The sequence below is a fragment of the Protopterus annectens genome, chromosome 1.part0 (assembly GCF_019279795.1).
Source record: "Protopterus annectens isolate FY-2018-M chromosome 1.part0, PAN1.0, whole genome shotgun sequence".
Lineage (NCBI taxonomy): Eukaryota > Metazoa > Chordata > Ceratodontiformes > Protopteridae > Protopterus > Protopterus annectens.
This window is the reverse complement of record NC_056725.1, coordinates 1,309,922,414-1,309,948,457: the sequence shown is the minus strand read 5'-3', so window position 1 is coordinate 1,309,948,457 and position 26,044 is coordinate 1,309,922,414. Positions and strand designations below refer to the sequence as shown.

Genomic DNA, 26,044 nt, shown 5'->3' with positions numbered 1-26,044 from the left:
TTTTTTGATAAATGGTGAGAGACAGCCAAGTAATGGAATATTGGTATGGCTGGTTCAGCATTATGAATATAGCCCCATTTGTCCACAATTCAAAGGTGGATACTGCAACAATAAGGCATTATCAGCCAGTCAGGTAGGTGAGACTGAGTGATGTCAGAAGGGACAGCTAATCTTGATGACAGGGAAGACACAGAGAAGACATTGATGCCCTGCAAGCATGTTTTGTATAACTTGTGGGTTGTTGAACAAAAGCTGCTACACCATTTAAGCTGTCTAATTGTTTTGCTTTATTTATTGCACTAAATCATTAATTCATTAATAGGCCTGGATTGTGTATTATAATCTAAACATGCTGCATTTTAGTAATATATTTTTACAGTACCTCCTTTATAGTCCTTTATAATGTATATACTCCTTTATAATGAGTGGTAAACCACTCATTGCTTATAAATATTCTCAAATCACTCTCTCTGGATACTTTGCCTATAAATTGGTTTACTTCCTACCTGAGTAACAGGCAACAGGCTGTACTCTGGGAAAATAAGCTATCATCCCATCTCCCAGTAACACTGGGTGTCTCTCAGGGCTCCGTTCTAGGTCCTTTCTTATTTTCTATTTTTATCAATGATCTCTACTTAGCTATTCCTAATGCAACCTGCATACAATATGCAGATGATTCTGCATTAATATGCACAGCTAAATCCTCATCCGAACTGCAATTCCAAACACAAAACCTTTTTAACATATTGGAGTCTTGGTTTTTAAAGCGCTGCCTCCTTTTGAATCCCAAAAAACTAAGCTCCTCCTCTTCAATCCCACCAGGAAGTCCACACCAATAGATTTCTCAATCATTTCTAATAATGGCACCCTTATATCCCCTGACTTCACCACCAAACTCCTAGAGATTACAATAGACAACAACCTTAACTTTGACACCCACATTAACAACACTATAAAAACAGTTAATAGAAAAATGGGCTCCCTTTACAGACTCAAGCCCTTCTTAACTCCTATAGCCAGAACTACTATTGCCCACTCCCATCTTATCTCTATTCTACTCTATGCCTCACCCATATATACTAACTTATCGAAACAAAATCTGCTCAAACTAGCTACCTCCTATAACAACATTGCCAGATTTGCCACTGGTAATCCTTTCAGAACCCACCACTGTCAGAATCTAAAGCAGCTAGGATGGCTTGAATTACAAAATCAGCTTCAATTCAACCAACTTAGCATTGCCCACAAAATCCTTAACCAGCCTAATAACACTCCAGTACTCAGAGACCTCATTACCCCCTATAAAAATCTCAGTACCTTACGTTCATCAAATAAACTCCTAGTTAGCATCAGTAAGTCTTATAACAAGGCAGGTGACTCTCTGTTCTCAAACACAACTGGGAAAAACTGGAACTTTCTGCCTAGTCAACTCACCTCCCTTCCTTCCTTACCCCTCTTCAAACAAAAACTTAAAACTTTCCTTAATTCTCACTGGCTATGTCCATGTACTAACCCTGATTAATCTATCACTATTACTAAATCCTTTTTAACTCTACTCTCACCACTGTGATAAATTTTCTGTGATTCTGTAATTGCAAATGAAAGCAAATAGTGAATGGTTTGAAAATGTTACCTACCACAAAATGTAAACATCTTGCTCTAATTTTGTAAATAGTTTTATGAAATGTACTGTTCTATATGTACAATTTTTATTTATGTTTGTTTTATTGCAATCTTAAAAATTCTTGTATGTATGTATCTGTCTTGGAACTTTTCTCCCCAGGCCTCTACTGAAAATGGGCATATATCCAGCTGGACTAGCCCGGTCAACAAATGTAAAATAAATAAAATAAATAAATAAATAGTCTCCAGCAACTACAAAGGGGCTGACATTTGTCTGATTATGTAGTCTGCATTATTTGGAGTGAGAATCAGAATTGTCCGATCTTTGGCATCCATTATGTGTTCACTGTTGCATATTACTGTGATATAGTCTTCTCTGCAAGATCAGATTGCAAAGGATTTCTGCATTTAGCTAAAAACTGTTACTCCATCTGGCAGTTAATGCAGCAGACTAAAGCTCTAACTTGTTAATGAGCTGTTTCTTGTGCCAAAGATGCAAGTGTTGAATCTTTCCACCTTAAGTTACCTACTATGTGACTTTGAGCAAGTCAAACCAGACACTGCTTTGCAGTACTTGGGAATTTGGGCTGGGCTACTTAATGGTCTCCTGGACGGCATGCCATCTCCTATTGCAAAGCTGCTCTGGGTCAGGAAATGTTATAGAAATATTATCAGAATGCCAATGTTTCAATGCAACATAGCCCATTTACTTTTTAAGAGCAGCAGATACTGCATTTGCAGATGAAGCACTAAAATGCAAAGTTGTTAGCAACAGCAATATATCCATAGTAATAGCTCATGTTAATGTGAAATTATTCAGATGACTTTTACTTCTGCAGAGACTGTGCATATTGACTTAGCATATGTTATCAGGTGGTTAATATTTTTATGGTCTCATCATAAATACTATTCTATTTAAACATGCTACACATAGCTGGCCCTTATGGCGTGATGCTACTGATCTTTATATAATTTCATGTTTTTCATTCAAAATTACTAGTAAAGGACATGTAATTTATTTCTTAATAACAATAAGGGATCTGTATAAACAGTCAGCAAAGTGTCTGTAACTGTTTGTAGGGGTGGGGGCTTATCTATGGATTAATGTATCTTATGTGCTTATCATCTGGTCATTTTTAAACAGTTTTTAATCTGGCTTTGAAAGACTAGTATGCATATGTGTGTGTGTGAATTAAGCTGGAATACTTTGGCTACTGTGTGTTTGTCTGAAGCAAATTTGAAATATGTTACTTTAGTTATTATTACTGTTATTGTTTTTGACACACACATCTGAAAAAGATGCAGTCAACATCATCATCATCATCAGCCCCCTTTTTCCCATTTTTTCTACATGGGGTCGGGGTATCGTGTTAACCGTTGCCAACTCTCGATTCAGTCCCACACTCTTGCCTTCAACACTCATGCCTGATTGTCGCAGATCTTCTTTCACACAATCCATCCACCTCTTTGCTGGACGTCCTTGCTTCCTCTTACCTTCTACTTGTCTGTCCCAAATCTTCTTCACCAGATTGTCTTCTGCTTTTTTTACACATGTGCCCAAACCACCGTAATCTGTTCTCTTTGATCTTTTCTGCAATTGGAGCTACTTTGGCTTCTGCTCTTATGTCCTCGTTTTTTCATCTGTCCCACAGTGTGCATCCTACCACCTTTCTCAGGCACTTCATTTCCATCACCTCTAGCTTATTCACCTGTTCTGCCTTTATTGCCCAGGTTTCTGTACCATACAGTGGTACTGGTTGCACCACTGTCTTGTACACCTTGCTTATCAGCTTCTTTGGCGTTCTTCTGTCATAGACTACACTTGATACTCTATGCCATTTGGCTGCAGCCCCTCTGATTCTAGCTTTGAGCTCTTCATTCAGACTACCCTTCTCCTCAACCACCCCTCCCAGATACTTGATGTTTACCTGTTCCACTATATTCCCTTCTATCTCTATTCCCAGCTTCTTCTGATTTCCCCAATTTGTTGCCATTATCACCATCTTATCTGTGCTTAGTTTCATCCCATGTGCCTTCAGATTTGCATTCCATTCTCCTATCCTTTGCTGAAGTTCTAGCTCAGAGTCTGCCTGTACTGCTACATCATCTGCATACAGCAGCTTTGTTGATCTGTCCCCTCCAACCTGTTTGCTAATGTAGTCCATCACCAGTATGAACAGCAGTGGGCTCAGAGCTCAACCCTGATGTACACCCACTCCCACTGGGAACCCCTCTGTGAAGCTGAACACTGTTCGTACTTGAGTCACTGGGTCCTTGTACACAGCCTGCACTAATTCTACCAATGTTTCCGGGACTTCAAACCACCACAGTACTGCCCAGATTAGCTTTCTTGGGACCTTGTCACATGCTTTCCCCAAGTCTAGGAATGCCCAGTTGGACTCTGTCCTCATTTCTAGCTTCTTCTCAAGTGTCTGTCTCAATGCAAATATTGGGTCAATTGTGCTGCATCCTAATCTGAATCCAAACTGTTCATCTTCCATCTTACATTCTACTACTCTGCGTATCCGTTTATCAATCACTCTCTCCAGAACTTTCATGCAGTGTGGTAGGAGTTTGATCCCTCTGTACTGCCCACAGTTGAGGATGACCCCTTTGTTCTTGTACACTGGCACAAGTATGCTTATTCTCCAGTCATCTGGGATACGCCTTTCTCTCCACACTGCTATTAGTACCCTCAGGAGCCATTCCTCCCCTATCTCACCCAGCATCTTTATCATATTTGCTGTCACCTCATCTGAGCCTGCTGCTTTTCCTGACAATCTTCCTTAGTGCTGTTCTTACTTCTTCTGAGGTAGGCTCCTCGTCTTCTCTAATTGTAGGCTGTTTATGAGGCAGTACAGCTTCTGTGAGGATTTCTTCATTCAGAAGCTGCTGGAAATACTCCTTCCATCTGCCTTTGATGTCCTGTGGACTGGTAAGCATGTTGTTGCTGGCATCCCTTATGAAGGGTGTCTGACTATCTTGTTTATCTTTCTGTCTTTGCCTTGCAACCTGATATAGTTTCTTTGTGCCCCTTACTGAGTCACTTTCCAGAAGTTGGTAGAGTGTCTCCGATGCCCTATTCCTTGCTATTGCAACTTCTTTCTTAGCTTGTTAGCCAACCAGTAGTCCTTCCTAGCCTGGTCAGTCTTTTATATCTCCCATTTTTGCCTGCACTCCTTCTTTCTTTTGATGACTTCCTGAACTTCTGCATTCCACCACCAGCTTTCCTTATGTACCTTATTTCCATACCTGGCTCGGCCACATATCTTTTCTGTAGTCCTAACACATGCTGTTTTTAGGCACTGCCACTCCTCTTCAATTCTATTTCCTCCTCTTCTTGGGGTGCTAGAGCCTTGAGTAATTCCTTGAACTGCTATACTTTCTCTCCAGTCAATTTCCAGGTCTTCAGCCTAGTCTCTGTTGACCTTAGATCCTACTCTGACCACTGTCAACAATGTACCTATAATTGTTGGGTTTGGGGGATGTCTGTGGATAAAAATGACTGAACTTGCTGAGTTGATAAAGTTAAATGCTTTAGACTGTATTTGCAGGGCTAGTATATATTTGTGTAAATCAAATTGCAATACTTTACTATGGCAATTTTTATCACAATCAAACATGTGATGGGTGCACAGCTGATATAGCGGCTCTGATTAATAAGTACAGATACCAGTGGATTATAATGATAACAGTAAGAGTGGACGTTTATAGTTGACACATTCTAAAATGGGTATTTTGTCATTAATGGTAAATACATTTTGTTTCGCTGCTTACAGGTAAAATAATCAGAACTACAAATTTAAAACACAAAAATGTTGCTGTATTAACAAGAAATATAATTTCAAATAATCAAGAAGATGAATTCAAGGGGGGAGGAGCCTAGATGGCTAACTGAAAGCAGCAGTTTCTTAGAGCTCCATAAAGCAAATATAAAATACAGGAAATAAGTTTTTTCAACAAAAATACTCAGAAGTGATAGATATATGCTTTAAGCATAACATATAGAATTTTAGTAGTTCTATGTGAACTTTTTTCTGTCAAATTATAAAGGAGAATATTTTACTTGCTGAGATTCAAAGAATTCTCACTCTGACCTGGCTTTAAAAAGAAAATTACAACTGGTAATTTCTGCAATACATGAACTGTCAAATTTTAATGACAGTTCATGTATTGCAGAAATTACCAGTTGTAATTTTCTTTTTAAAGCCAGGTCAGAGTGAGAATTCTTTGAATCTCAGCAAGTAAAATATTCTCCTTTATATCCTTGAGATTTTGTAGATTTTCTTTGAAGTCATCCAATTTTAAGGATGACTTCAAAGAAAATCTACAAAATCTCAAGGAAAATTGTCAGAAACAAACAGATTCACTTAAATAACTTATTCAGCAACATCAATCCAAAATAACAGACAAAGAAACCTCCCTGAATGACACTGAGAGAAGACTCAAAGAAGAAGAAGCACAGAAAGAACGTCTCATTAAACAAAATACTTGGGTTTCCAATAAAGTGGATGATCTTGAAAATAGAGAGAGAAGATCTAAAATAAGAATTGTTGGCATCCCTGAGGGAGATGAAGGAGAAGATATCATCACATTTCTGAATACATGGATTCCAGAAATCTTAGATTTAAAGGAAGGTTTCCCATTTGGCACTGAGAGGGGCCACAGAGCTTTAGGAAGACCAGCATCAACATCTTCTTCTAACCCTCCCAAGTCAGTAGTTATAAAGTTTTTATCTTATTTGGACAAAAAACTGATTTTAAAAACTGCCTGGAGAAAGAGCCCTTTAAAGTATAACCAGTACCCAATAAGGTTTGACAACGATTATTCTGTTTGAGTACTAGAACAGATGAAAAAAAGCTTGGCCACTATTAAAGCTATTAAAACAAAATAACATTAAAACTCAAATTGTCTTTCCTACCAGAATAAAAATATTATATCTAAATGAAATGAGGACTTTCAATAACCTGGAAGAAGCCACTGCATTCATCAAAAACAATAATGTTATATCCATAACTGAAGATATGGACTGGGCATCTCCCTCTCTGAAAAGAGTTACTGATAAACCCTCTTGGACTGATGTTAAAAAGAAAAGGCAAAAAACTGAATCAAAGATTACTGTTCCTTCTAAATCTCTCAAAGTATCTACTGCAACTTGACTTTCACTCATATGTTTGCTTAATATTTCAAACATGGTATGTCATTTAATTACACATATTTATTTATGTGTAAAGTAAGGAGAGAAAAAAAAGGGGAAATGTTTAATTATCCCATTAACTGTAATACAATATATTCAGAATTATTTAAATAGTTAAGTTAAATAGTAAATGCTTTTTATTTTTTAATTTTTGTGACTAAAAAGGGTGATAAATTTATTAATCCTGGTTCCTTTCATTCCTTATATGTTGGTCTGAATGCCATTGTTGTGGGTTTTTTCATATAGTCATATCTTATGTTTTAAATATTCACAAATTAGCTATTAGAGTAAATCTACAGAAATGCACACTTCTAACATAAAATGTTCAAGTTTTGCTTTTGAGACCAAAAACTATTAGTAGAAATAATATGTCATTGTAGCTTGGCACATTTTTGTTTAATTATTAATATGTGAGTTTACATCTTAGGAGATCACTATGTTTCGTAATAAATCAGTTTTTGAAAGGTTCCTATACTGGATTTTTCTTCTGTCTAACATGACAGTCTTCATTGCCCTTATGATTGTTGAATGGGGTTTTGCTCTAGAAAAAGAGAGATATGCGAAGGTATTGTGATTTCCAAACACCTGTTAAGCCCCTTTCCTCAACTGCCCGGAGGTTTTAAAATACATGTGTTTCTAATTTGAATTGTTTTCGATTACATAATTTCACATTGAGAAGCAGTTCTTGCTTGTCCAGTTTGCCAGGAAAGAGTTTGAAAGGCGTAATGTGACGATTATCATTTGTAAGCTACAATTTTGAAAGCCTGTTGTTGCTTGAAAATCTTGCTTGCCTGATTTGTCTGGAAAGTATTTGAAAAGTGTAACGTGATAGCGCTGGTAAAGTTGCAGTCTTGTAAGCTTGTTGTTTCATTTATATCAGGGATTCCGACTGTAACATGAATCTTTATTTACTGAAGGGATTTATGATTTTTAAAACCATCTATGATGGTGGCAATTTGAAAAGGTGAGTTTGTGAAGCTGAATGGATGATTAGTTTGGTTACCAAAGATATGAGTCACTGAAGTTTAGCATGCACTGATGTGACGGCTTAATTAGAGACCTCTTATTGTATTGGTATTGAAGAAAGATGTCTTCACTGTGATGCTCGTTGAGCGGGAAATCTTTTACAATATTTTAAAAAAGTGAAGCTTTTCTCTGTGCTCGAGACAGTACATGTCTGATTGTCATTATCTTGGATTTCACTGAGCGTGATTTGTAGTAACTGTCCAAACTGAAGATTGAAGGCCCTGATTGGTTGTTGTGATGCACAGGTCCTTGATTGGTTGTTGTAATACAGAGGGTTTCTTCCTTAGTAAAAGTTAATAGAAGTATTTGGCAACGGTTTCAGTACTTTACTTAAAAGAGATGATTCTATTTACTGTAACCCAAGCAGCAACTAATAGATTTTTTCTGCATACGTTTAGTAAAAGGTTAACAATTTGTTTCATGCTTTAGAGCTAGGTTTGTGTACACTATAAACGGCTCTATGTGGGCAATGAGTGAAATGTTTATAAATTCTCTATAACAGAAAGATATACACAGGCTTATGTACATTTGGGAGAATACAAGCAGCAAATAGCAGCGTATATAATGACTATCAGTTTATCTGTGCTGTATCCTTTTGTAATGCATGAAATAAGGGTTTCAATATCTAGTCATAGTATAGTCTAAACTTGACAGAATATTTTCTGTACTATAGTCAACAATTTAAGCTTAATGAAGAGCATAATTTGCAATCAGAAGAAGGGTTGAACTTATAATTGTGACTTTGTAAAGTGAAAATAGTGTTATCTATCCTTTAGACACATGAAACAATGTAACTAATGCTGCCCTGAGTTTCAACATAAACACATTAACATTACAGGCAACAATGTAACTATCTCATAATGTTACTCTGCTTGACATATACTAATGAGAAATGAAATTAATATCAAGACTTACATATAGTCTAAATGAATAGTATAAGGTCAGATCAGTTACTAAGCATCTAATTGTTTACTTCTTTAAATTCTGAATCTTAGTATTATATAAACACAAGTTTGTTTCCCGTTTTTGTGAATAGTCATTTTTATATTATTAATGCTTTGATGACAGTGCATGTTGTTGTTTGATTAATAGATATAAGAGAATTCAAGCTTGACTAGTTGATTAATAGCATTATAAGTTACTGAATTTAAGAATTATTCTCCATTATTATTTATGGTTTTGTGGGCTCGGAAAGAACAAAGTAGCTGTTTAGGATGGTTAGTCTAACAGATTTATTTTTGTCTGTTAGACTAGGAATGCTTTTCATTCCATGTTTCTTCTTCTTCTTCTTTCAGCTTTTCCCGGTTAGGGGTCGCCACAGCAGATCACCTGTCCGCTCATGATTGGCAGTGAAGTTTTACAGTGTTGAGTTGCCAGCCCTGCGCACAACCTTCCATAGAAGGCACACACATGCACGCACTCACACCGAGGGCCAATTTAGAGTGTCCAATCCACTTACAGCATGTCTTTGGGATGTGGGAGGAAACCGGAGCACCCGGAGGAAACCCACGCGACCGCAAGGAGGACATGCAGACTCCGCACAGAAGGCACCCCAGCCAAGAATCGAACCAGAGAACCTCTTGCTGTGAGGCGACAACGCTAATTGCTGCACCACCGTGGCCACCCACTTTTCATTCCATGTTTACTGTGGGTTAAAGTTTATACAAGTGTAAATTCTAAGATTCTGCTTTTATTTAATTTGTTTTCCAGTTTTAAAATGCCTGACTTAAATTCTTATTATCAGTTTTCATGGGAAAAACATTGTGGATTGAGACAAACAGAAATTTAATAATTGATTTTCTGCTAGCTCTAAAGGAGGAGTTTTATGAATTAAGGGTTTCAGTAATACAAAGTATTTTCATGCTATTTCTTTTCTAAAGATTCCTGATATGGACCTAACATTGGTGTCTTTAAATACCAATGGCTTAAACAATCCAAATAAGAGATCTAACTTATTAAGATATCTAAAACTAAACAAAGCTCAAATAGTTTTTCTCCAAGAGACTCATTTTAAAATAAATGACACATTTATTTGGGATCCCAATAAATACAGAATACTAGCTCATTCTCCTTATAAATCTAAGACTAGAGGCGTAATAATTCTTTGGAAAAAGATTCAATTAAACCCAGAAGTTATTTATAAATATGTAGATAGAGATGGACTCTTAGCTATAGTTACACTGAAACTTAATAGAATTTGAACTTTAGTGAACTTATATTGGTTCCCTGGAATGGGGGTAGGACTAGCTAAGAAGCACTTAGACCTCATCACAACTATTTCCAAAGGTAATATAGTAATAGGAGGTGATTTTAATTGTATTACAGATGTTACAGAAACCACAAATAGGAACCCCCCCCCCCGGTTATCACCCTCAGCTAAACTACTAAAAAAATGGACTGAAATATAAAGAGCTGTTTACAATGCTAAAGGACCAAGCTCTTTACTTTTTTCACATCTGGACTACAGATACAGCACCCAAACAAGAATAGAAAAAAACTATGTCTCTCAAGATCTATATTCTAAAATTTAAAATTTTCAATACAGCTTTGCCCATTCTCAGATCATAATTCCCTTATACTGAAAATTCAGATAGATTTCAGACTGTTAGTTACCACTTCTAGGGTTCCTTCATACATAACAAAATTAAGAATTTAAAACCTGGATAAGTTCTGAACTCCAATTCTTCCTAGAGACAAATTACAAACCAGAAACAAACATAATTATGATTTGTGGGATTCTTTAAAAGATTATATACATGGTAAAACCATCAGCTGGTACAAAAATAAAATTAAAGAATGGGAATCAGAACTACAAGAATTACAAAATCAACTGTTAGTACTCAAGTCTAATAAGAATTTAAGTGCTACGGAGAATAAAAAGAAAATAGAGGAGTCAAATAATAAATATAATAAAATACAATCTCACAAAACTAATTTAGCTATGGAAAGATTAAAAATAAACTCTTATGCTACTTCTCCAAAGCATCTTCATAACTTATCTATGAAAGTTAAAATACAATCAAAATCCAATAATATTACTAGCATCTTACATGAAGGAAAGAAGAAAAAAGTCTCAGACATAGGCGATATTTTAGATAGTTTCAAGTATCTCTATGCTGAACATCATAAAGGTGCTATAAGTATAACTGAATATAGAAATCTGGAAAATGTAGTCCCTAACATAAAGAAAATCTCAGAAGAATTAAAGTTAGAATTTCAAAAAACAATTACATAGAAAGAAATAATAGACAAGATTAAAGAAAGTAAGTCTAATACAGCACCAGGTATAGATGGTTTAATTATTGAGATTTATAAACTAGTCCCCACTTCTATAACTTCTCTCTTACATAAAACCTTTCTTGAAATCAAAACATTAGCAAAAATTCCACCTTCCTGGAGATATTCTTTAATCACTTCTGTATTAAAAGAAAACAAAGACCCTAACTATTGTAATTCATATAGACCAATATCTTTGCTGAATAATGATTATAAACTCTTTATGTCAATCATGATCAACAGAATGAAAATATCCTTATCTAAAATAATTGAGGAAGACCAAACTGGTTTTATATATAACAGACATACACAGGATAATATCAAAAGTATTCTAACTTTAATAAATTATTTGAATAGAGAATATCAAGAAGTATTTATAATTGGTCTAGACATTGAAATGACCTTTGATTCCTTAAATTGGGATTATTTAATTAAAGTTTTACATATATTTGATTTTCCGTTATCCTTTATCACACTTATACAAAATTTATGAAAATAATTTAACTTTCGTTAAAATAGGTCCCTTTACTTCCAAAGAAATTCAGATCACTAGAGGTACTAGATAAGGTTGTCGCATGTCTCCTATTATATTTGCATTGGCCATAGAAATACTTGCCATCTTAATATGTAACAACCCAAAGATAAGAGGAATAGATATATATGACCAATACAGTTCTAAAATAATGATGTTTGCTGATGATGTGCTTCTTACATTGCCAAATTCCAAGGAAGTATTAGATGAAGTAGACTTGTTAATTGGGAACTTCCAAAAACTTTCTGGCCTTTACTTTAATAAATCAAAACCAAAGTTTTTATTATTAAATAAAAAAAGCGGCACAGGCATCTGTAAATCACATTACTGGTAAACAAGTCTCAGCTTTAGACTATTTCGGGATAACGTTATGTAAGAATATAATAGAAACCCTAAATATCAATTATGCTAACATCACAGACTCAATTAAGACACTGGTGAATAAATGGAATATGTTCATTACATTTGAAGATAGACTACAATTGATTAAAATGGTCTTACTCCCTAAAGTAATATATGTAACACAGTCTCTTATATTTTTACCAGAAAGAAGATCTCTTAAAGAAATTACTTCAATTTTGCTGAAATTTCTGTGGTCCAAAAAAAAAAAAAAAAAAAAAAAAAAAAAGAGAGTGGCATATTTTCATCATATTAGAAAATGGGGACAAGGGAGACTGAAATTCCCAGATATTGAAACATACATAAAGGCTTCCACAATTAAAATGGTGATGGACTGGGTAAACCCTAAATATTTTGCCAACTAGAAAAGGCTGCATTTTATAATACTAATGAATGAAAAAGCCTTATCAAAAAAATCTTACAGTAACTTTTAAAGATAACAGAATATGGTGCTACTTAAGTATTAATCTACAATATAATACAGTAAAATCAACTAAATTAAAGCTAATAAATCATATATTTGATGTCTTTAGAAAATTTATTAATACAAATATGGACATAAAACTTTGGTATGCATTCCTAATACCATTCAATACCTACAAGAAACTTTCCTGATAAGATACACCGAGAGAGTTTTAATTTATGGGGAAACAGGAACTTAATATGTTGGTTTCATTGTATGGAAAATCCAAAACTCTTGGATGCACAATACTTACTGTCAACTTATGGATTAACTTTAAATGATTGGTTAAATCTTCAGGGTGTTTTAGCATACACAAAGGATCTGTGTCAAAGTAAATAACTCGTCTTTTAAAAGTACTCCGAAATTCATAATTTGGTTATTTGAAATCATTTATAAAAAAACTAATGCAAAGAATGAATTATCATACTTATATAATATACTAATTGATTATAAGACAGCTCCCAAAATAGCGTATTGGCAATATTTAACTAAGGATATTCAGATATCATTGTCAATGGAAGATAAGATAAATATCTTATCAGTTAAATTAACTTCCATTTCACAATACTGGAGAATGTTTCAGTGGAAATATCTACATAGATCCTTTTTGACTCCTGAGAAACTCTCAAAAATAAACTCCTCCAGTAACAAGACATGCTGGAGATGCCAATTATCAACTCATGCAGACTGGTCTCATATTTTTTATGATTGTATCATTATTAAAACATATTGGAATGAGATTAATATTTTTTACAAGCATTATTTACAGATACATTTATCTTGACAAAACCTTTAATTTTGCTGAATGTAATTAATAATACACATTTGTAGAAAATATCTGTTATGGACTATACGCTAGAAAATGTATAACTAGGAAATGGAAGTCCAGCGCAGCACCCACCAGAAGAATCCTTATCCTTACTGTAGAAATTTATGTTAATGAAGATCAAAACTAAAGAATTAAGAATCTATCCTAAGCCACTAATTAATAGCCCTTGGAGAAAAGTATTGGCTTTGATTGGCACCTTGCAACTGGAATCAGACTCTTCCCGATAACTGCAGCTAAAGGTATCAAGATCATTACTTATATCCAGAATTATTGTTATCTTAATCTACCTATCAAGCTAAATGTAAATACTGTATATAGTTTTTAAGCTTATCTAATGTAAACAATATCTATTATGTTACATCATCAAAATAAAAATTATTTGAGTAAAAAAAAATAAGTTGAATTCAAATGAACATACACATTTATGCATGGTCCTAAAAATGCCTGCAAGGGCCCATGGTTTGAAAACAGCCAGGAGACCAAGGTATTATGCCCACCTTCAGTAATGTATTTGTAATGCACGTAACAATTAGTATTTGCCATTTTTAATGCACTGAAGGTTTTTACTTTAGATTCAGTATATGTTAAGGTGTCTCTAAAGTCCTGTGAATGTTTAAGGTTCTTCAGCTATATTATCTGTTTTTCCCATTTCATACTGCTGCCATGAAATCACTCTGTAGGTTAAGCAGCAATAAACATGCCAATCTAACAGAAGTCAGCAAACCTTTGGTGGGCATATCCCTTTGATGTTAAGGACAATTACCTTTCCAAATTTGTCACATGGGACTCATTCATTGCTTAGCTTTGAATGTGTGGCACTTTAGTCATCATTAGGAATTCCTGTAGGACAAACCTGCATTCTTTGTGGAAGAATCTGGTAAACCATACTCCTGACTCCCTCTTCCCTAGTACGTGCAGGCGAGTACATTTGCAGCCCACTAACACAAAAACGGCAGTAGTTAAAGAGTAATTTGATGTCACAGTTTTCCTAGGGTATGAGATAGTCATCAAACAATTCACAGAGAGGGTTAGGATCCAACTTTACAAATGTCTCTCTGGACACTGATATCCTGCTTAAAGATCTACAATCTTAAGACAGAGATATATAACAAAGGAACAACAGAAAACGGAAACTAAGCAAAGTAAACCAAAACTGATCCTATCAATCAGATGAACTCAATAAAATTCTCTTGAAAACTTAAAAAAATAAGTACATATAACAAGTTGGCTTGCTGGTGAAGAGCCTTGGTATGCTTTTGCTATACCGGTGACCCAGTAAGACTTTTGAACAATGGAAGGGTTGGCCAAAAGAGAAAAGATTAAATCATCAAAATCCTGTATTCCTGGTCTGGGAAGAGAATGTGTGACACACTATTATGAGACCACAAACTTTGCTGTATCAGTACAGGGACTGCACAAACACAGTGAACGATGCATGAATTTAACATACATTGTTCACATATTTCACTGCATTCCATGACACGAGTTAGGATGTTTGACCAATTAATCATCAGCGAGAATGATAGCATGTTGCTCAATGGATCCAAAGCCTAACATCCCTGTGTGCTTCACTCATTAGTTTCAGAGAGCGGTAGCCATGGACCTAAAAACACTTCCTCTGGGGCATTTTTGCAGAAAGGAAGGTCATCTCACAAACAGACATACCTGACAGTGGCTGAAAAGGAAAATAGGAACAATGAAGGTCTACTGGACTGTGCTGAGACTGGCAGGCCATAAGGCATGAAGATCCATGGAGTTCAAGTGGGGTGAGGTTGTATTAACAAATAATTAAATACTGATCATATAAGTTTTCAAAGCACAATAAAAACAATAGGATAACATACAACTAATCATTCATTAAGCTGAAATATCAACAATAGCTGCTGGATTTGTAAAACTGAAAGTGAATCAAAAAAGAAAAGACTACATTTTACAGAATTTTAATCCAACTGCCCGCTCGCAAAACCAATGACTAGTCTTAATTTGAGATCTGTATGTCAGTAGGTTTCCCAGGTGGAGAGTAGGATTTAAGAAGCTGACAGCACTCCAAGAACCATAGTTAGGTTATCAGGTGTCTCTTGCAATTCCCCGATCTAGTACAAAAAAAAAAAAGACTTCATAATGTTGGACCTCCTCAGAAAAGCCACAAATGCAACAGTCAGCTGGCTACACTTAAATCCCACACAAACTGCTTCAGCTCTTCAGCAGTAACTACAAGTGCAGCACTGGCACTCCCACACCACTACACAGTCCGCTCGTGCCCCAAACAATTTGCACCTGAGGCAGTCACCCCCTTCACCACTCCATAGTTATGGCTCTAGTCCGCTTTTCTCACAGGGTGGTGGAGGTTAATGGGTTCTTGCACTGCCTAGCAACCCCCACTGGAAGACAGGGCAGGTAGCAGAGTGGAGGCACACACAGATCACCACAGCAGGACAGCTGTGTACTTTCAAAACTGCTGTCACTGCACATTAGATGCGTGGAAGGAGGAAAAAGGGAGAAGGGCATAGGTCTACTGACCAGCCTTTACGCTACAGGAAATGAGTAAGGTGCTAGGTATTGAAATTAACCTACGGGCTTGAGATCAGGAGGACAGTATTAAAAATAAAAACATACATATTAATCCTAACAGCAAACTGCAAGACTTCCAACTATACTTAAGACTAAATATGATTTTTATAAACATAGGCATACCAGCAATAAAGGCAATAAAATTAATCTGAAAATGAGGATATCAGCTATTCTTATAAGATCTGAACTATCCTCCTGACAAAATTCCAACTTCAGAATGCAGGCTATATGTAGGTGTTGTCAATATGTGAACTTCTCTTCGTGAAATGTCTGAAAGATGAGCAAAAACTCACATTAGGTCAATAAGGTAGAAAACTCAACAGCTGTAAGAAAGTAAACCTACTACCAAGCACACAGTATACAGCACAAATAAAGACTGAATGAAGCCATGGAACCAGTACCTTGCTTGTCTTCATCTTTGCCCCTTGTCTGGCAGTTCTCCCAATTCTTCTCTGAAGTCAACTTTACATCTGGTTCAGTTAAGAAATAGCCCCTTCGTCTGCTAAGGCTCTCATAATGGGTCATTCGAGAAAATTTTTTCCTTGACAGCCTAAAAAACTTCTGGTTCTTTCGGTGCCTCCCAATGGAAAAGGATTTTGATTTGCCCTTTGCTCCTAGGTCATTAGATTCAGATTTCCCCCTCCGTCTAGGGCTAAATCTTCGGGACAAGGAAAAGTTCATCTTCTCTTTCCCCTTTATTTTGTGAGCACTCCGCAAATCCATCCCATAATACCTCTGTATGGAAAAAGAGGCACAAACAACTGAAAGTTACCATAGCTTTGATCTTCTGAGGTTGGTGGCACAGAAATTAAATTAATAGTCATACTGCTACTCTTAACTAAATCTGCCTATGCACTCTCTCTCTCTCTCTCTCTCATATGTATGTGTGCATGGCTTCCATAACATCCTGAATCTGTGAAAGTGCAAACATAAATAGGCTAAAAATAGTTAATCCACTGGGTGGGGGGGGGGGGGTATGACTTACTTACCATAACCACCTCTGATGTCACACCTGGATGAGGGAGGTTAGCTTAAATTTAAGAAAAGGGCTGTAACAAAATAGATTTTCACTTCCTTAGTTACTACACACACACACACACACACACACACACACACACTGTTTTTTCTCTCTCTCTCTGTATGTATGTATATATGTAAGTGTATATATATATATATATATATATATACACATATATATATATATATATATATATATATATATATATATATATATATATATATATATATGGGTCTACTTCATATGATTGACAGTTCAAATGGTCTAAACTCATATGGTCGACAGTTCATATGGTCGAAACTCATTTGGTCGATAACCAGTACTCAAGGCACTTAACAGGGATTTGCCCCCCTCCCCAAAGTTGTGCACCCCTGGAGCGGATATATATAGTTAGGGGGTGTGGGGGGCACAGACCCCCAGAATGGGGGGTGTGGGGGGTGAAGCCCCCCACCTATATCTATTAAAAATGTTGAGGTTTTGTTGTATTTTCATGTTTTAAAGGACTTTTAAATGAATATTATATATATCAACTCCAGGGTCACACAACTTTGGGGAGGGGGGTAAATCCCTGTTAAGTGTCTTGAGTACTGGTTGTCAACCAAATGAGCCGTCGACCAAATGAGTTTCGACCATATGAACTGTCGACCATATGAGTTTAGACCATATGAAGTAGACCCATAGATGTATATGTATATATATATATATATATATATATATATACACATGTATACATATATGCGTGTATATACATATACATATATGCATATATATATATATATATATATATATATATATATATATATATATTTACAATTACACAGTCGATCGCACTGTGTGCAATCAACGTATGTGCATAAATCAGGTAGCAGAACCATTAGTGCGAGTACTATATTGTCGAACCTTACAATAGCGAACAGCTGCTATAGCAAGGTTTGACAGCGTAGTGCAGATCGCACTATAGTGGGGATTGGGAAATGTACCCTTTCATCAGTGTAGTGCGACCTCGGAGTTTGTATATATAAGTAGGGGGGTGAGGGGTTATATTAAAAAAATTTATTATTAATTTATTAATATTATTATTATTATTATTATTTATTTATTATTTTTTTTTATTAATTTATTATTAATTTTTATTATTTTTTTATTTATGTTTAAACATGTTAAAATATGTTTAGTGGCTAAGAGAATTTCAGTGAAGTTGAAATGTTCAACATTCGACTTCACTGAAATGCTCAGTTCGGCATTTACTTTGATCAGTGTTGTGATTTCCGAACATTTTCTTCGGATATATGCACTTTCGGCCACAGTAGTGTCAAACATGTGATAGTAAACCTATACGTATATATATATATATATATATATATATATATATATATATATATATATATATATATATATCTACATGTATACATATATGTGTATATACATATACATACATGCATATATATATATATATATATATATATATATATATATATATATATATATTTACAATCACACAGTCGATCGCACTGTGTGCAATCAACGTATGTGCATAAATCAGGTAGCAGAACCATTAGTGCGAGTACTATATTGTCGAACCTTACAATAGCGAACAGCTGCTATAGCAAGGTTTGACAGTGTAGTGTAGATCGCACTTTCGGCCACAGTAGTGTCAAACATGTGATAGTAAACCTATACGTATATATATATATATATATATACGTACCTATACGTATATATATATATATATATATATATATATATATATATATATATATATATATATATATGCATACACATACACACACACACACACACACACACACACACACACACACACACACACACACACACACACACGTGTGTGTGTCCATATATGCACATATATTTGCAAACACTATGTACATACATGCATGCACACACACAAACTTATATGCAGAAGACTGTAGGTGCTTGCACAATTATCTGCAAGCTGGTCCTCACAAGACTGCACAGACTGTGACTATTTAGAAGACTGATGTAAGAAAGTATGTCTTCCAGTCATCAGGTGGGCTTTCTTATAACTCAAAAATCCCTGTTCCTTGCCTATGAAATCTGCTCAAACAAGAGAAAACACGGGCCTCTTTAATGTGGTTTTACTAGTGTATATGCTGCGTTAATATTCGGCCTAGTATTTGTGAATGTACTTGCTGTTGCATTTCAGTTTCCTTTTACTTTTCTGGATTTGCAGTACGTATCCAAACACCATTTGTTTGACTATAGTTTGCAGTGATAGACAAGATATTCAAAGATATTTAAACTTCCTACTTTGTTGGGACTGGTAGGAATCTTTGTAGCCAGTCTCCCTGCTCCCAATATAATCAGCTCAGAGTCACTACATGTTGATGTTATAGAGGAATTCTCTACTGCAGCAACTTTATAGAGAAATACAATCAACTGGCTGTTAAAGTGTAGTAACACAAGCAGGTTTTGACCAGATGATCCACTTAATTTTTTTTTCTTCCCATTCATGAAGGTCAAGCAGAGTAGGCAGGACAGATCAGGCTTTTTTTTACCCAGTTAAAGGTTCAAGCACATCCTTGAATATAAACTCTCCAGCACGTCCTGGGTCTGCTCTGTGCCTTCAACTACTGGGTTTTGCTTTCCATTCTGAGAGATCTCACCATGGTGTATTTCTTTTGCACTCTACTTCTATGCTTCTGGCATGTGCTGTTTTTACCCTGATGTTACACACTGGTTTTAAGAGGCTAGGAGGGTACACTTAGCACTGCACTTCTCTGGTAACCCCCCACGGAACTTGAGCAAACTGCAGCTGAAAAATTAAACAACAAAACAGGATATCAAATTACAAAACTGACATATTTACATTGCTGATTCTAAGCAAGACATATGAAAGAACTGTCTAAGAAAAGGGGGACACAAGAAGGTAACAGGCATCCAATACACAGAGGCATCAGGAAGATATACTAATACTGTCAGCACTCAGATATAAGTTATATTTTACTTTGGGAAGCCTACTGCCATGGGTAACGGATGGGGCGAGTCAAAAGGAGTATATGAAAAAGGAACCCCTTAGGGTGGCAGGAGCCAAACAAATTAAACATGAACAGCTGAAAAAACAGGAGGGTGGAAATGAGGGACTTGCACTGGCTCAAGTATCTTGGCAAGAGGAAATGGCGTTTCCTGCCAGACAACAGGTTTCATGCAAGAAGAGCTTTGCATGCTCCCACTGCGAAAGGTCTGAGGAAGGTCAGCTTGGACATCCCAAGCCAGTGATGGCAGCTCTCAAGAAGCATATGTGTTTGGAAGCATGCACATGCCATGGGGAAAGCACTGGATGACCCTGCAGAGATGCAGGTGGTCATGACAACACCAGGGTTGGGATTCCCACTCTTCAAGAGAAAAAAATCCAATAGCTACATGCGTAATTGCTTATGCAGTTCATTCTCAGCCACAATGTGAAGGAGAACTGATCCACAGAGAAGCCTGTTGGGTCAGCTGGAAGAAGGGAGAAAAAAATCTTAAAGCATCAAAGTGCCAAAGAAAAAACAACTTCTGGAATCATACCCCAAGTAATCATGCCTGGTGAAGGCATGCATTCATGACCAAGTGGCTGCAGTACAAATGTTCACAATGAATATATTCTTCAAACAGGTAAACGGCAGTCGCCACAATTCTGGTGAAGTAAACTTCGACTACACTGGACAAAGGAAGATCAGCTTCCCAGTGACAAAAATTTGTTGCTAGCATTCTGTTTGCCTAAGTTTTTTTTTTTACATTATTTATTTTCCAGCTAGTTAAACTCACTAGGCACAAGTGCCTCTTTTCATTTGTGACTTGACAGCACTGTCTGGCTAAGTGACTTGCTTACAGTCACACAGGATGCAAATAAAGTCAGAGGTAATTAAATCCAGGACTATAGGCTAAAGCTTCTTAGTCATTCATATCTGGAATTTTCTGTGCTCAACAGCCAAGCCCTCAATACCTGGAGCAAATGAGATGCATTTGCCTATCTTTCTGCTACCATGTGCCCTGTTCAGGTAAAACCTGAGCTGAATACACATATCAAGGGTGTGAAGACCCCCTTCCCTAAAACAAAACAGGAAAGTGTATGGATTGGTTTAGTATTAACTCCAAAAAAAACAAAAAAAAACCCACTTCTGACAGGAAATCAGAGATAGGTCTGGTTAGACCTGAGAAACACCTACGACTTAAGAATTAAGAAAGACCATGTATGGTTACCTCCTAATATGAGCTTGTAAAGCAGTGTGCCATAATTGTAGATGTTTGACTATGGTCATCGTTGCAGTCATAACCTTAAAAGAACTATGCCATAAAATAAGTTCCAGCAACCCTTCAGCCTTTCAGAGCTAAGCACCCTTCCTCCTTGTCCAGAGGGATGTCACACTTACCACACTTTCCTGATAAGGGTAGGAATGCATGCCCATGATACAACATGAAAATGCAAATGTCCAGTGTCTAGCAATGCCCTGGAGAGAACCAACACTCCTATGAACACAAAAAGAGTGTAGGGATCAAGAAGAGACATGGACAAGAACTTGTGCAGAAGTGAAAGCTATAATCTCACTCCATCTCCAGGGGGCCACAGATTTAGACAGAATGGTGGACAGGAGTCAGGATTGCAACAGCAACCATACTCAAACACTTACAACTGTAGTAAGTTCACTTCACAACTGTACTGCGTTCACAGTGTGGTTAAGTACTGCAGTCATAACCTTAGGGAAGACATAGCTGGCAGTTAATGCAGATGAGGGAGGGCTGGTAAACTAGTATATGGGGTATGATGCCTTTTAAGATGGAATTCATGCCACCTGGATGACACTACTGAGGGCATTAGGCAGTCTGTGAGCAAATGCTGCCAGCCTGCAAGCATGGAATCCAAGACAGCATGTGGAGGCATACTCCCTGCAGCCAACAGCATGAAAGTGCATCTTAGTGAGACTCCAAAAGTGGGACAGCTCCAATGAGCAAGGGTACATTGCCCCACTGAATTGGTAAGTTGGCCTGCTCCCTTACATCTGACTCTTGTCACAGGATGGAATGAATGGGCTAATAAGGCACCTTGGGCAGGAATTAATTTGGTTGTAGTACTCTTGCCTAGCCTGAGAATGCCTGGTTCTCATACTCCCCAGAGGAATGGATGGGCCAAATGGGTGTAGGTAATGCAGCCATTAGGCAGATTTGGTAGGAAAAAAAAGATGAGTATTTACTGTAGATAGGGAAGCTGGTAAACGGGTAGATGACAGGGTAAAGATGCCTTTTAGGATGACAGAGGCAAACCCTGTCCTAGCCCTTAAGACGAGGTCTAGGCTATAATGTTTGGAAAAGGTATGGTATGGACAAATGACTAGGTGGCTGCCTCTAAATATTCCATGCACCCTCTCAAACACACAGTGGTAGTGGCTATGGCCCTTGCAGATAGCAATCTAATTGTACCTAGCAAGGGTTTCCCCATGCTTTTTGTGGCATTAATAAATGCAATGTGTTATCCATTCTGAAACTGTCTGTCTGGATACAGGCAAGGCTTTTGCCCCAAAGCAAATGCCACAAAAAGTAATTCGGATCTTCAAAATTCTCTAGTTTTGTCTAAAGAGTATCTCAATTGCCTGTACACATCAAGAAAGGGGAGAATCTTTCTCCTTTGTTTTATAAAGCTGGAAAAAAGTCTGTTAATTGTGTACCTAGGTTTAGTGCTACATCTGTGATTACCTTAGTCATGAAAGGGGGATTGTTACACAAGGTTACTCTATCCTTGTGAAACATGAGGAAAGGTGCTTTACCCATGAAGGGCTGTAGCTCAGAAACTCTCTTACACAGGGTCACGGCAAACAAAAAAGCTTTCTTCCAGGTTAAGTATTTCAAAACGACAGAGGCAACTCACTAAAAATGGAAAAAAAATAATTTTTTCCAACATAAAATTTGGTTCAGAGGCTGCAGCCAGAGTCCACCACGAGGGCCTGAGATGAGGAATAATCTTCAAGAACTGCTTGAGCAGTGGCCTGGCTGTCGGAAGGGGGGTTAAGGGTGGGCAGGCTGACATAACCAAAAGATGCACTTTTACTGATGCACATTCTAAGTCAGTGGAAAACAGATAGGGAAAATACTGGAGGACTGGAGGCAAATTCACCTGTTTGGGATGCAGGTCCCTCTTTTGCTACCAGAGGGGGAAAAATGTCTCCCAGTTAGCTAGATCTGGTTTGCTGATACTTGGTAAGGCTATTGAATACAGGTCCCCAAAAGGAAGTAATGTCATATCCTCAAGTAATATCTTATCCTCTAAGCTGCCAGAGCTAGGGTAGTCAGACCGGAGTGAATGAGGTACTCCCTGCACTGTGTCAGAAGGTACACATACTACGCCAAAAGAAAAGGTCTCTTCTTTGTCATATGGATTAGGTAGAAGAGCCAGTGCTGTCTTCGCCAGAATTAGAATCATTTCTGGCCTCTTCACCCTTCCTATCTGAATTAACCAGGGGAATATGGGGAAGGGAGGAAATGCATAAAGATACAGACATACCATTTTATGGAGAAGGCGTCCACTGCCCAAGCTTTCTTGTGAGGTGCTCCAGAGCAAAATTTGATCAATTATATGTTGCTCAGAGAAGCACACATATTTATCTCTAGGACACTCCACCTGTTCATCATGTCCAGGAAGGCTTCCCTGTGCAACATCCATTTGTGTGGGTCTGCAGAGGTTCTTTTTAGCTGATCTGCAATTGAACTCTCCTCTGAGGTATTCAAGTTGCTTTCTTTGAGGACTGGGTTGAACTTCATGGTCTGCTCCTGGAAAAGGCTTTCAGTGCATACTAAACTGCAAGCATTTCATTCAGACTTATTTACAGTTTGCTTTCTCTTAGATTCCAAGTGCCCTGTACTCAGACCGAGGGCATGAGTTCCCCGGGCTGAATCTAATGCATAGGTAGTAAGGGTCCGGGCAATAGTTTGCTTGACATGCATACTGCTGTACCTGTGAACATGGTTGAGACAGTAGTTGTACTGACACATGGTAAAGCTGGGGTGACTGTCCCCACATGCTGAGATTGCTGGTCCCAGATGTCCCCCTGGAACCACTGTAACTTTTTTATGTGATGTCTGGCTGGTGGGACCATTAGGATGGTAAACATCATGCAACCTAAGATGCCGAGGACTTTTGGTCAGTTCATCGATGCTTGGTTGCTAAGCAATGAAAGAACATTGTCAGAGATTTCACTTTCTCTAATGGCAAAAGGGCAATGGACATGTTTGCATCTTGAGGAGCCCCTAGGAATATCATTTTTTGGCTGGGACAGGGATTTGACATTTGCAGAGTGAGGGGAAACCCTTAACTGCATAGATACTGTAGGGTATAATTTAGTGTTCTTCGTGTTTTTACAAAGTTGCTGTTGTATGTTTCGGCTTTTCCCGGTTAGGGGTCACCACAGCGGAACTCCGGTCCGCTAATGATTGGCAGTAGATTTTTACGTACCGAGTTGCCAGCCCTGACGTACAACCTTCAACGAAGGTACGCCCATTCACGCATGTCTCCACACAGAAGACGCTTTAGGTGAGAATCGAACAGGACAACATCTTATTGTGAGGCGACAACGCTACCGCAGCACCACCACTGCGCACACGTACTGGACACAAATTACACCAGTTGTACAGGTAAGGATAAATGTGGATGCCCTTGCTTCTGCAGTGTGCTATGACCGGGGAAAGGCATTTAGTAAATACCAAATGGCAATGATGTAAACTGAAAGTACAGTCTCCTGCCACAAACCATAGCTACTGCCTGCATCCTTAGCACATTGGGATATGAAGGCAGGCATCACTGAGGTCTGGGTTACCAAGAAAACAAGAAGGCTTAACATGAGAAGCAAAATCTACACATGTAACATTTTGAATTTCACTTCTTCTTTCGGCTGCTCCCGTTAGGGGTTACCACAGAGGATCATCTGTTTCCATTTCTTCCTGTCCTCTGCATCTTGCTCTGTCACACCAACCACCTGCATGTCCTCTCTCACCACATCCATAAACCTTATCTTAGGCCTTCCTCTTTTCCTGTTACCTGGCAGCTTCATCCTTAGCATCTTTTTCCAAATATACTCTGCATCCCTCCTCAGCACATGTCCAAACCAACGTAATCTTGCCTCTCTGGCTTTTTCTCCAAACCTTCCAACCTGGGCTGACCCTCTAATATACTTGTTCCTAGTCCTGTCCACCCTTGTCACACCCAGTGCAAATCTTAACATCTTTAACTCTGCCATGTCCAGCTCGGACTCCTGCCTTTTTGTCAATGCCACTGTCTCCAACCCATACAACATAGCTGGTCTCACTACCCTCTTGTAGACCTTCCCTTTCACTCTTACTGGTACTCGTCTGTCACAAATCACTCCTGACACTCTTCTCCACCCACTTCATCCTGCCTGTACTCTCTTCTTCACCTCTCTTCCACACACACTATTATTCTGAACTGTTGATCCCAAGTATTTAAACTCATCCACCTTCGGCACCTCTACTCCCTGCATCCTCACCATTCTTCTATCCTCCCACTCATTCACACACACATTCTGTCTTAGTTCTGATGACCTTCATTCCTCTTCTCTCTAGAGCATATCTCCACCTCTCCAGGCTCTCCTCCACCTGTTCCCTACTCTCACTACAGATCACAATGTCTTCTGCAAACATCATAGTCCACGGGGACTCCTGTCTGATCTCGTCTGTCAACCTGCCCATCACCATTGCAAATAAGAAAGGGCTCAGAGCTGATCCTTGATGTAATCCCACCTCCACCTTAAACGCATCCATCACTCCCACCGCAAACCTCACCATTGTCACAACTACCCTCGTACATATCCTGTTCACTGCTTTCAAAAATCGACTTAGTCTTGAAACATCGAAAACAGCTCTCCGGTGGCTTTTCTTCCCTGGTATTAGAAAAAGATTAGAACAAAAGCTCTTTGTTTCCTGGTCTAAAAGTGATTTTTTAGAATCCGTTGGACATGCATCTCCAACAGAAATGTTTTTTTTCCCCCGCAGGAATTCCATTTATTTATTTATTTATGTATTATTTTATCATGAATTGAGTCTGCACACTTTGGATACAATGTGCCTGTAGTTATACTGCCTCA

At 37.6% G+C, this 26,044-nt stretch overlaps 1 protein-coding gene across 1 annotated transcript in view; it reads right to left on the bottom strand.

The window, feature by feature from the left end:
• The window catches only part of CBX7 (chromobox 7), a 683,982-nt gene that overhangs the window by 14,294 nt on the left and 643,644 nt on the right, over positions 1–26,044 (bottom strand). The window contains exons 5-6 of the mRNA XM_044066291.1: positions 16,339–16,651; positions 4,930–4,962 (exon numbers count right to left, since the gene is read on the bottom strand). Of these exons, the coding sequence (XP_043922226.1) occupies positions 4,930–4,962; positions 16,339–16,651 (346 nt within the window). The remainder of the gene's footprint in view (positions 1–4,929; positions 4,963–16,338; positions 16,652–26,044) is intronic.